This window comes from Hakea prostrata, chromosome 4 (assembly GCF_041222555.1).
Source record: "Hakea prostrata isolate BN-2017 chromosome 4, UWA_Hpros_2, whole genome shotgun sequence".
NCBI classification, from domain to species: Eukaryota; Viridiplantae; Streptophyta; class Magnoliopsida; order Proteales; family Proteaceae; genus Hakea; species Hakea prostrata.
The window spans coordinates 52,456,975-52,469,844 of record NC_142603.1 but is presented as its reverse complement, the minus strand read 5'-3'; the positions used below and the strand labels follow the sequence as shown (position 1 = coordinate 52,469,844).

The 12,870-nt window shown below is 37.9% G+C and overlaps 1 protein-coding gene across 3 annotated transcripts in view; it reads left to right on the top strand.

Annotated features, from left to right (window-relative positions):
• Window positions 1-11,595, top strand: part of LOC149019530 (uncharacterized) — a 77,681-nt gene extending 66,086 nt beyond the window's left edge. For 2 of the 3 annotated variants that reach the window (XM_089153526.1, XM_089153525.1), the window contains 5 exons: window positions 9,523-9,654; window positions 9,739-9,846; window positions 9,957-10,066; window positions 10,163-10,264; window positions 10,346-11,593. In XM_089153526.1, coding sequence (XP_089009652.1) covers window positions 9,523-9,654; window positions 9,739-9,846; window positions 9,957-10,066; window positions 10,163-10,264; window positions 10,346-10,823 — 930 coding nt within the window. In that variant the 3' untranslated portion in view covers window positions 10,824-11,593. Of the gene's footprint in view, window positions 1-9,522; window positions 9,655-9,738; window positions 9,847-9,956; window positions 10,067-10,162; window positions 10,265-10,345 lie in introns of all 3 variants that reach the window. The other variant, XM_089153527.1, reaches the window with a different exon arrangement.
• The last annotated feature ends 1,275 nt before the right edge of the window (window positions 11,596-12,870 follow it).

The window sequence follows — 12,870 nt, the reverse complement described above, 5'->3', positions numbered from 1 at the left end:
TCCTCACGGCCCAAGCCTCTAATTTACTCAAATAATCCAACGTACTGCATTCAGAAATAAAGAGGCTATTTATAGCCATATTACATGACACTTGGACTCAACTTGGGATTCCTTAATTGATAAGGATCCAACTACTGGCCTAACTCTTTAACTTGGACTCTAAATAATTAAAGAATTGGACTCTAGGTGGGTCTCCTTTATAGTTTAGGATACCATCACCTCATTACAAGGACTCTTTAAATAAAAACAACTCTTACTTAAAACCACGGAACAATATATCAGCGAATTTCACCAGTGGGCGAAATAAAAAAGTCATCGAAACCGAGATTTCAAAACTTCACTGGAAAATCGACGATTTTCCAGCGAAACTATGATTTTCTGGCAAAACTTCGAAACCCCTTTTTTTTTTTTTTTTTGACGATCTTCTTATGCTTTACTGTTCTGTGCTCTAAGAGTCTGAGGTGGGTAGGACTGTAGGAGTCCTATTTATCTTCTTCAAAACCCCTTTTATCTTCATCGCTGCCGGATTGTTGAAGGAGAAGACAAGCAGTAGCAGCCGCTGCTATTTTCGCCGGAAAGGAGAAGAAGAAGAAGAAAGAAAGAAAGAGAGAGAGAGAAAAACAGAAGACAAGCAGTAGCAGCCACTGCTATATTCGCCGGGAAGGAGAAGAAGAAGAAGAAGAAGAAGAAGAAAGAAAGAGAAAAAAACAGAAGACAAGCAGTAGCAGCCGCTGCTATTTTCGCCGGAAAGGAGAAGAAGAAGAAGAAGAAAGAGAAAGAAACAGAAGACAGTAGCAGCAGGTCGGCGAAATCTGGACAAGTAGTAGCAGCGGCGTCAGCGCTGTTCGCCGGGTTCACCAGGTGGCTAACCGGCGAATCTCAGTGAGATTTCTTTCCTTGCTTAAAACAAAGTCCTAAAAGACAAGAAACCCTTTGATAAGAAATCTTATCTTATCCACAACTTACTCACTCCGAAGTCCGAACAACTTAAAATGGACCGTAATTCTCAAACTATTAGCTCAAACAAAAAAACTAAAAATAGATCCATGATCCTTCGGTCAAGGGGTTTCTTTCTAGACCCATATTGAGCTCTAAAAGGGTGCAAGGAATAATGACCAAAATACCCTTGAGGGGGATTCTGCGAGCTTTGGGTTGGCTTCTTTGGGTCTGAATTTTGTGCTCAATTATAGGGGACCCAGGTTACATCACTCAATGAGGAAATGAAATCAAGAATGAATTCTATCTAGCTATGAGGTTATTTAGTCTAACCCAAAACATAGATTCAAATATTGAATTCGACTTCTAATTCCCTACTAAGTATAGAACCCACCCTTGTGCTAGAGTACTAGAGCTAAATTGATCCACTTGGGCATTCTGAACTGCATCAGCTCTCTCGATGTTGTGAAGAACTCGATCGCGAGTTTCAAAATAAGATTTACGCCATTCATTTGGCACCTACAAACCTCAGCTTTGGTGAGGGTGATAATCCAACGCTTCTCAAGATTGGCTTTCACAATCTTTTTATGGGGATTAAAAATGGCCTTCTTTAATGGGAATCTGGTCATGGGGCCTCACAAGTAAGAATTGGACATGGTTCAACCCTTCTGTTGCAATATTATTGGAATATGCATTTCTGCCTGATCTCCACTTCCATGGTTTTTTTTTTCCCCCTTCCTTTTCTATCACCATTGATTCATCCTCTAAGCTTCAAGTACACTGCACAATTAATGACAACTTTCTGATATTTGCATTTGACTCTCGCATATCAAGTTGAAGATTGATATTCATGCAGATCCAGCACCAAGTTGGTCTGTCTTGCTATGGAGTCAACCTAGGGTTGAAAGATCTGGGTATTGGGCCTTTGATTTATATGTTTTTGTGGTCGTTGGCTTACAGACCCAAACAGTTTTAAAGCTAAGTATGTAAATAGGTCAATTAGTTAAACTGATCTAAATATATGTATTTTGCCCAACTTAAGTTATAAGGCAGAATAGTCTTTTTCTTCTGTTTTTGTTATTGTTCAAAGTGTCCTAGTACAAGTGAGTTGGTTTCTAATTTTGAGTTAGAGTTCAACTTGGAGTCCAAATCAGATTATGCATCAATAGACCTTTTCACTATAACAGGGATTGATCAAATTTGAGTATCGAATAAGAAAGCTTTTCTTTGAGTAATTCCTCTTATCTGTGTTAGTAAGTTCTGATTCTATCAATAGGGATTTGAAGATCCAAGGCTGATTAGGGTTCTAAAGGTGAAATCAATCCTTGACACTTGCAATTGGTTGAAGATCAGAGTTCAACTTTCATTATTCATCTAAGTATTCTATCCTCAGGCTCCATTTAGGTATCTAGCAGCCTACACTTCAGTCGCTTCTCATATCAGCCTTTCCTTATTTGTCTTGAAATTTCTTGAATTTTCAGACTTTTCAAGAGACTAAGATTCAATATTGGATTTACACTTGTTAGAAAACAAGCTTTGAATAATCAAAACAGCAGCTGAACTTGAACAGAGAAAGAGAGAAGAAGAAGAGAAGAAGAAGAGAAGAGAGATGAAGAACTAGCAGAAGAGGCCTGTGATTCTAGCTAAAGAGTCTAGAATCACAGAGCCTTTTTATTTATAGCTTCTAATTAATCTAATACAACTTGAGAGACAAGTAATTGTTGTCTAGAAAGAAAAAAGAAAAAATTACAGCTTTAGTAACTTTGTATCTCCTAAAATAGAAAGTTTTGAAAATAGAAACTACTACCAAAATATAAACTATGCTTTCTAGAAACTCCGAAAACTTATATAGCAAGACTTTTACATTAGAAATAGAAAGTAGAGTAGCGTCATTAGCATAATACTGTTGACGTGAACAGTTAAAAACAGCTTTTATTGTTCACGTCAGCAGTAAAATAGCCCAAACTTGCATATACTTCAACACTCCCCCTCAAGCTGGAGCATACAAATCTCCCATGCCTAGCTTGCAACATATAGACTGAAAACTTGGTCTGAACAGAGCTTTGGTGAACAAATCAGCTAGTTGGTTAGTAGAGCTCACAAAAGGAGTCTCTATTAGCTTCTTTTTGACTACATCATGCACAAAGTGACAGTCTACCTCTATATGCTTCGTCCTCTCATGGGACACTGGATTACTAGCAATGTAAGTGGTTGTTTGATTATCACAAAACATTTTAATACGGGCAGAAATTGGAAATCCCATTTCCTTTAACAACGAATGAAGCCACATCAATTTAGCAGCGGTGTGGGTCATAGCCCTATACTCAACTTCAGCACTAGATCAGGCAATGGTGGATTGTTCTTACTCTTCCAAGTCAAAATATTTCCACCAAGAAAAGTACAATAATCTGTAGTTGACTGGCGATCAATGACCGATCCAGCCCAATCTACATCAGAAAAGGCAACCAAGTCCATACTCCGATTTGGTTGATAGATGAGCCCTTTTTCGAGCGCACTCTTGAGGTATCGAAGTACTCTCATCGTTGCGTCCCCAATGGGCCTTCCTAAGAGACACTCAACACACCAATAGAATAAGAAATATCAGGGCGAATAATAGTATGATAAATAAGTTTCCCAACAAGACTCCTGTAACGATGGACATCATCCAAGAAGTCACCATCATCACATCCTAACTTCAACTGAGGATCCGTGGGAATGTCGCTAGGTTTAGAAGCAAGCATGTCACTCTCAATCAAAAGATCTAACATACTTCCTTTGTGACAAACTTACTCCCTATATACTGCAGATCACTTCAATCCCCAAGAAATATTATAGATCACCTAAGTCTTTGGTTTGGAAAGATTTCTGTAAGTGTGCCTTGATTGTATAGATTGCATCAACATCACTGCCTAAAAGAACAATATCATCAACATAAACTGCCATAATGACAACACAATCACCTTGCCATCTTACAAAGATGGAGTGATCAGAATAACACTATACAAATCCAAAAGACTCCACAGTCTTGCTCAATTTCTCAAACCATACCCGTGGAGACTGTTTGAGTCCATAAATCACTTTATGAATCCTGCAAACACGAACCTTGCACTCCCCCTGAGCAACATATCCTGGAGGTTGCTCCATGTAAACTTCTTCATGAAGTTCACCATATAAGAATGCATTTTTTATATCAAGCTGAAAAAGAGGCCAATCATAATTCACAGCCCAAGAGATCAAAACACGAATACAATAAAGTCTCGTCAAAGGAGAAAAAGTCTTAAAATAATCCACGCCATACATTTTTGTATAGCCCTTAGCCACCAACCGAGCCTTGAGCCTTTCAACCATACCATAAGAATGGTACTCAATAGCATACACCACCGACAGTGGACCACATCTTTCCCAAGAGGTAAGTGAACCATGTATGACGAGACTGTAAAACATCCATTTTCACATCCATAGCGGCTTTCTAACCAGGAATTTTAAAGCCTCGGTATGATGGGTTGGAATATGAATGGCAGACATAAACAAAGCAAGGCAATAAAAGCAAGGAGGGAGATGAGAGAGACAAAATTGAAAATAGGATAAACAATGTTAGAGCGTAAAGTACAAGTATGAGTACCTTTTCTCAAAGCAATTGGTAAGTCATCTAAAGGTGGAGTGGGATCTCCACTAGAAGAATTCACCGGTGGAGAGGATGAAGAAGGAACATCCGTAGGGCCAAGCCAGCATTAGGCGCCACTAAAGGAGAGCTGCTAATATTGTTAGGAGGAACTCTACTATCCACAGTATGTTCCGCCAACTTATGTCTCCGCTAATATTGTCAGGAGGAACACTGCTAATGGAAGGAACTAAAGAGGGAATAGGAGGAGTATCATCCAAAACACAATTTTCAAAGGACACATTGACTAGGATAATAAGGAGTGTCTTCAAAAGATGTCACATCCGCACTTATAAATTGTTTGCGAAGAACCGGATCATAAAAGCAAAAACCTTTTTGAGTATATGAGTACACTTAATAGAACGGGGGGAGAAGTTTATCCAATGGATGTGGTCTATGAACAAAACACACAAGACCAAAAGTTTTGGGTGGAACTAAAAATGGTCCTCTATTTTTGAAAAACAATTGAAAAAGGAGATTTTTTAAAAAGCAAAGTCATAGGCATTCGGTTAATTATATGATCAACAGTTAAACCGCATCACACTAGTAACTCTTGGGAACATTCATTTGAATCAAAATAGCGTGTGCAACCTCCAAGAGGTGACGATTTTCGCATTCAGCCACTCCATTTTGTTGGGGAGTGAATGAACAAGTGGCTTGATAAATCATTCCAAAAAATCACAAAGATTAGATATATCATGTTGCACATATTCTAAAGCATTATCAAACCGAAAAATTTTAATAGGAAGAGAAAATTGAGTCCGAATTTCAAGAATAAAACTTTTAAATGTAGTTAAGAACTCTATTCGATCCTTTAAAAGGTATAACCATATAAGACGGGAGAAATCGTCTACAAAAGTGACAAAATATTGAAAAGCATGCCTATTGCTAATTCTACAAAGACCTTAAACATCGGAGTGAACAAGAGAAAACAGAAAACAAGGACTCACTATGAGGGATAGAGCGTGGGGGATAGGTGGCATGATGATGCTTCCCTAACTCACACGCTTCACAATTTAATCTAAACATTAATTTAAACGAAGGAAATAAAATTTTTAATCTAGGTAAAGACAAATGGCCTAAACGGCAATGCCACTGGAGAGCATCTACACCATCATCGGAGAGAACAGCAATAGGGGCAACATAGTCCAGATAGTAGAATCTGTTCCTTTCACACCCTCCACTAATCGTCTTCCTCGTGTGAAGGTCCTAGAAAACACAATAAGCGGGAGTAAAAGTCATTGAGCAGTTTAGTGTTTTAGTTAACTGATTAACAGATAATAAGTTAAAAGGAAAGTTAGCAACATAAAGTACGGATGACAAAGTAAGAGAAGGTGTATGAGAAACACTTCCAAAGCCTAGAATAGGTTTGGAAGTCCCATTAGTTATGACAACAAAATTTTTAGTGGTAGATTTTGTTAGAAAACAAGCTTTAAATAATCAAAACAGCAGCTGAACTTGAACAGAGAAAAAAGAGATGAAGAACCAGCAGAAGAGGCATGTGATTCTAGGTAAAGAGTTTAGAATCACAAAGCCCGTTTATTTATAGCTTCTAATGAATCTAATACAACTTGAGAGACAAGTAATTGTCCTCTAGAAAAAAGAAACAAAAAATTACAGTTTTAGTAATTTTCTAGCTCCTAAAATAGAAAATTCTGAAAATAGAAACTACCACCAAAATCGAGACTTTGCTCTTTAGAAACTCCTAAAACTTATGTAGCAAGACTCCTACATTAGAAATAGAAAGTAAAGTAGCATTACTAGCATTATACTGTTCGCGTGAACAGTGAAATAGCCCAAACTTGCGTATACTTCAATAGATTTAAAAAAAGAACTGAAAAGTGATGACTTACCAGTCATGTGGGAAGCGGCCCCTGAATCAATGATCCAAGAGATGGGAGTAGAAGTGAGAAGTGTTGTACCTGCATGAGAAAGTGTGGCTGCAGAAATACCAGTGGATGTGGAAGCGTCGGTTTTAATATTTTGCAATCGGCGAAGGATTTGGCTTACATCATCTCTTAGAGTTTTAGACAAATCCCCTGAAGAAGATCTAGAACCACCATCGTTGTTTGTACATTATCACTACCACCATCAGAAACAACATGATTGGCAAGGGGTTTGGCCCACTCTGGCTTTCCATGTTTGGCCCAACAAGCTTCCACTAGGTGTCTTGTTTTATCGCAATGAGTACAAAGTCGAGATGTCTTATCAAACAGTTGAACACCACGACCTCTAGAAGACCTGCTAACTCCCCCTGAACCACGATCACGTCCCCTTCCACGAGAGGTAGTGAAGGCCGAATTTTCTCCTTTTAGAACTTTTTTTTGGAGAATCCCTTCAAGCAAGGCAATACGTTGAAGTCTACAATATGTTTCACTAAGGGTAGGGACATGCTCACCAGCAAGAAGATGTCCTTTGACAAATTTCAGTTTAGGGTTCAATCTTGCAAGAAACTTGGATACAAAAAATTTATTCCGTTGGGCCTTAAGCTTCTTTATATCTTTGGTGAGAGGTTGAAAGACATTCAACTCCTCCATCATGCTTTTAAAGGAGTTGTAATAATCTTGCAGAGACTTGTCAGCTTGTTGAAATTGAAATAGCTTTTCATAAATACTAAATATCCGAGTCATATTTTTAGCTTGGGAATAGGTCTCTTGCAAGTCATCCCATATTTTCCTTTGCAGTCTTATGGAACATAACATTCACTGCAATATCAGTTTCCATACTATTCCACATCCAAATTTTAATGATTGCATCATCTTGGATCCAACTAGAGTAGGATTTGTTAGTCTCAGCAGGAGGTTCATCCTCAATGAAATTAAGCTTACATTTTGCAAGTATGTACACCCGAACTGTTTGTGACCACAGCAAGTAATTAGAACTACCTTTGAGCTTGATAGATGTAATTGAGCGTTTACATGATCTCCTTGAGATCCTTTAGATTCAGTTGTACTCATGGTTGAGTCACTTGTAAGTGAAGACATTAAACCGAGGTAGATATCACTCAAATCAGTTTTCCAGAACTTGAAGTAGAATGAGCACAAAATAAAATTTCTGCAACATTAGAACCGAATAGGAGAAAGAAAGAAAAAGAGTTTGCAAAGTGCAGCAAAAGGAGGTAATGAAGGTAGGTAGAAAACAATATTTAATTCAAGTTCTGGAACTTGTAAGAGTATGGTAATAGGTAGAGAAGATCAATTCACATGAATACATGATCTAACAGTCCATAATATACAGCATTAGGTGGTTGCGCACCAAGGAAAACAGAAAAACAAAAGAGAACTTCAAAAGAAAATATTGAGAACAACATTTTTTTTATTCAAAAAAGCTTTGATGCCATTTTAGAAAACAAGCTTTAAATAATCAAAATAGTAGCTTAACTTGAACAGAGAAAAGAGAGATGATGGACCAACAGAAGAGGCCTGTGATTTTAGCTAAAGAGTAGAATCACAGAGCCCTTTTATTTATAGCTTCTAATGAATTTAATAGAACTTGAGAAGTAATTATCCTCTAGAAAAAAGAAAAAAAAAATTACAACTTTAGTAACTTCTAACTCCTAAAATAGAAAGTTCTAAAAATAGAAACTACCACCAAAATAAAAACTATGCTTTCTAGAAACTCCCAAAACTTATGTAGCAAGACTCCTACATTAGAAATAAAAAGTAGAGTAACATCACTAGCATAATATTGTTCATGTGAACAGTAAAAAAACAGATTTACTGTTCACGTGAACAGTGAAATAGCCCAAACTTGCGTATACTTCAACAACACCAATCTTTATAGAAAGGTATAAGTTGTAAGGAAGATCCTCATATGATTTTTATTGACCTAGAGAAAGCTTATGATAGAGTCCTTAAAGCATTAATTCGGTTAGTACTACTGTACTACAGAAAAGAAATGTTGCAAGTATATATGTGGACATCATTGAAGATTTGTATGATAGGTTAGTGACAATTTAAGAATGGTGGGGGACAAAGTGTTAGTAAGACTTTAATTGCGTGAAAAATATCTTGAAAAATATAAATAGAAGAAGAAGAATCTACAAGCTGGTGTAGAGAACTTTTATTCTGGGATCTTGCGCAGTTCCCCAGAACCTGCCATTCAGGGTTGGGGGGACATGGAGAGAGAGAGAGAGAGAGAGAGAGAGAGAGAGAGAGAGAGAGAGCTTCCTAAATTGATTATGTTCCAAATTATATACTTCCTCTCATGTGACCTCAAAGTCATTTTTCAAGTAACAAGGACTGCAGCTAATTTTGACGTTTCAGATTATGAAATCATTTGCAACGCATGCATCTGAGGTTTGTTCTTTGGCAAGAGATAAGGTGGACTTAAAATTGGTTGCTTTTATTGGAAAATTAGGGCATGTGTTATTGTTGGCTTTCATCGTAGAAAGAAGCAATTACCTTTTTCAAGTTTCACAATTTCATTAAAAACCAATAATATAATTGCATTATCTTTGTAAGAATGATTGTTTATACAAAGAAGATCTGATGATAACTTTTGTTGGTGTCTTCATTGGAGAAGATCCTATTTTTCATTTTTCTTCTATGGTTTGAAAGATCAGATCCGATTTTTTGGATTGCCAAATTGGTGTTCCTATTGAATCTGCATGATGATAAATGATCTGGACAGACAAATGAAAGGTCTAGATTGGTTTGTTCTGGATGATCCATCCTTCAGTGTTGATTTTAAGCATTTTTACATTCATTTCTTTCATAGAAGAAAATCTTAGTAATAAATCATAAATGTGATGGCACCTTGCCAGATCGCTTCATTTTACAATTTTAACTCATGTTCGACATTTCTAAGAAGAATTGTGTTTAACATATTGCTTATTTTTACAATTTTAACTCATGTTTGACATTTCTAAGAAGAATCATGTTTAAGGTCATCTATCATCACATCTTGACCTCGGTGATTTGCAGGATGATCATCTGCTGCGTCACATTGTCAAGAACAACCTTCTGAAACCAATTGTTGAGGCATTTATTGCCAATGGTAGTCGCTATAATCTGCTGAACTCTGCGGTCCTAGAACTTTTTGAGTATATGCGGAAGGTGCTAATTTTTGTTATGTCCCTCCTCCTGAGTAAATGAATATGCAAGCTACTTCTTTTTTGAGCTTTGGTTTCTTTGCTGCAGGAAAACTTTAAAACTTTAATCACATATGTGGTCAATTCATTCTGGAAACAGTTGGTCAAATTTGAGCACTTACCGTCCATCCAAGCGCTGAAAGTTAAATATGAGCAGGTGCTTGCCTCTTTATCTCCCAGTTTTCAGCCAGTGTGATTTGTGGAAGTGTGAGAGAGAGTAAGAAGCCATTCAATAGTAACTTATATGTCTGACATTTCTTTCTTCAGTCCCTAGAAGCCTGTGAAACAAGAGATGCTGTTAATGTTGTGGATCCAAGAAAGCGCAATGATGAGCGAGCCCCTGAGAGAGAAGAGGAGGATTACTTCAATGAAGACAGGTCTTTACTTTTCCGTAGGGATATTTGAGAATGTAATGGTTCCTGATTTGAATTTTTTTTGTTTCCAAGTAACTATTTGGGTTTTGATGTGATTAGTGATGAAGAAGACACTGCATCCGTACGCACTTCAAATGCCCATGACCAATGTACTCCTCCTGTCTTACCAAATCATTCCAGTATCAGCTCTCCGTCATTAAGGTAATATTTCTGTTAATGTGTAGTAATGGAATCATCTTCATAACATTTTGCTTCATGTCGTTTATCTTTGTAATTATGTAGACCAGTTTCTGGTGGGCTGGTTGACTATGACGATGATGATGATGATGATGACTACAATCCACCTCCTAAACCAGAGGCCTCTGGTGGGGACAGCGGTGCAATGGAGTCCCTCAAGCTGAAACGCAACTCAGCTTCCCAAGAAGAGGAGCTTGAGCTCACGAAGAGGCAGAAGTTGGAGAAGAACTCAAAGAATGGCGGTATATCTGCAAAAGTTACTCATGCAGCATCACATGGCAAGAAAGTGACCAGCACCATGCGTATTATTACTCGCACCGCTGATATTAAAAGCATTTCAGATGTTGGGAAGGAACCTACAGCTCCAAGAAATTGTTCCAATTGTGCGTCCAATGCCTCTGGCACTAGACAATCAAGTGGAGATGATTGCTCATTGATGGCGCCTAATGGCAACAAGTCCCCATCAGAAATGGCTGTAAATGGCACCAATGTCAGTGGCTCAGAACCATATTCAGTACGATGATTGATTATCTTGTGACATTTTCAAGCCATGAAAGTGAAAGTTTACAATCAGCCAGTCAGGTTGGTTTTCCCCTCCAAAATGAACAGCGACTGGTCAAGAAGGTTTTGCCAACATACTGAGGGTTGGCTTAAGTTTCCGTTTCACAATAGGCAAGGAGAAGATATACACCGTACTGCCGGTAAGAGCGGCAAAAGGCTGAAGTTTGATGATGTGGTCTGGTCTATCCCCTGTTTTGTTTTCCTTTGGAGGCAAGACAGGCGATGTTCTTGTATAAAATTCATCAGTTATTGGTTCTCCCCCCACTTTTGTTTCCTTTTTTTACCATTGTCAATTTATAGTGTAGTATAGAAGGGGCTCCAACATTTGCTGTGGCCCTAACATTATTGTCTTTGTTTTCCAATTTTGCAGTCGGGGAATCATTTAGGTATAGGTAATTTCCCTTATGCATTCTGGGGCAATAGGGCGTGGGGATTTGTTCCAGTAGGAATAATTGATGTTCAGATATATCCTGTGTGGAAAATCTGTGAAAAATCATTTCAAAAGGTGATGCTATTTGTACATTATTAGCTATTAGTTGGCCTAAATGCTGCATCTCTTTTGAAGTAGTTGTATAATGTGTAAGTCTGCTACCCAAAAAAAATCATGTGAAGTGGTAAGAGCAAAGAACTTGTTTGTTTCAGCAGCAACCGTATCCTAGACTGAAATTTGTTGAGTTACTGCCATGTTTCCTGCTGACAATGATGAAAATGCAGTTATGAAGTGTATTTGTAATCAAACAAAAGAGGGGGGGGGGGGGGAATGAAGTGCATTTCTGATTAACGAAGCTGTTATATCCAACAGTTGTATTCTTCGGTAAGATAGGTTTTGCAGGAACCATTGACATCTTCCCTGTTGATCTTGAACTATAAAAAACGCAAGAGGTGCTATTCCCTCCTACCAAGTTGTTTCAGCGTTCTCAGAAGAGCGGCAGTGTTGGTTTGTTGTATGGACTTCTATGGACATGCAATCCAAATGAATAAATTGAATCATGTTGATCAACCTAAAATAACTAGTAACAAAACCATGTAACCCAGAAAAAGTGGCGTTGAAAGACAACCAAAGTATGACCACAAAGTAAAACTGATTGAAGCGAAAGGATCCATAAGATAAAGAAAAACCCATTTAATTAGGGCAACTGAGCTGCGCTAGAAACACTCCAAAGCTGTTGAGTTAGGAAAACAACATCAGAACTTGGTCATGATAACCTAAACTAATTTTCAGTCTATAATTGCTTCGAATTACTGTGATTTCTTCTCTATTTACTCGAGGACAGGATGACATTTAAAGCTTAAAACTTCCTGTAGTTCCCCATTCTGAAGAGGGGAAGAGAACCATTATAAAGACAGCTTTAACAGGTTAGTGGCTGCAAACACCATCATTGTGATGATATCATGCTTGATCGAAGTGAATAATACCACATGTTAGTGTTTTATTTTTTTCTCGATGGGCAAAACATTTCTCACAAATTGTGTAATCTCCCCAAGAAGAAAAGATTGTGTACTCCTTTCAAGGTGTGGCTTAAGCCTTTTGTTTTCTTTCGGTGATAGTAATAGGTATTGCCTAGGCTAATGCCCACTTCAATGATATTCTTCTTTTTATTAGCATCAAATCAGTCACAACGATTTGAGGCTCAAAGAAGGAAAGAGCTTGACTTTAGTGTGCGCAGCACTGTGTTGTGAACGGTCAAGATCTATATCTCCACCATTCGCTGCAGGTGCCACATCTCCCAAGCAATTTTAAAAAGGAAATGGAGCAAGAGAAAATGACTAAGAACCCAAAAGCCCAGGGTGTAGAAACGAAAGGGAACAAGGTGTGTGAGACAGAGGTTTGGTTTTACTGCCTAGGAAGCTGCCACCATATGCATTGTCATAGTCTAATTTACATGATTTGCCTGTATAGAGTATCCATAAGTGGTTGTTTTCAGTTTTATTATCACTTGTTATTTTGTGTGGAACTTGTACGATGATGTGCTCTGTAAGAAACAAAACCCCTAATCTAAGGTGGGTTC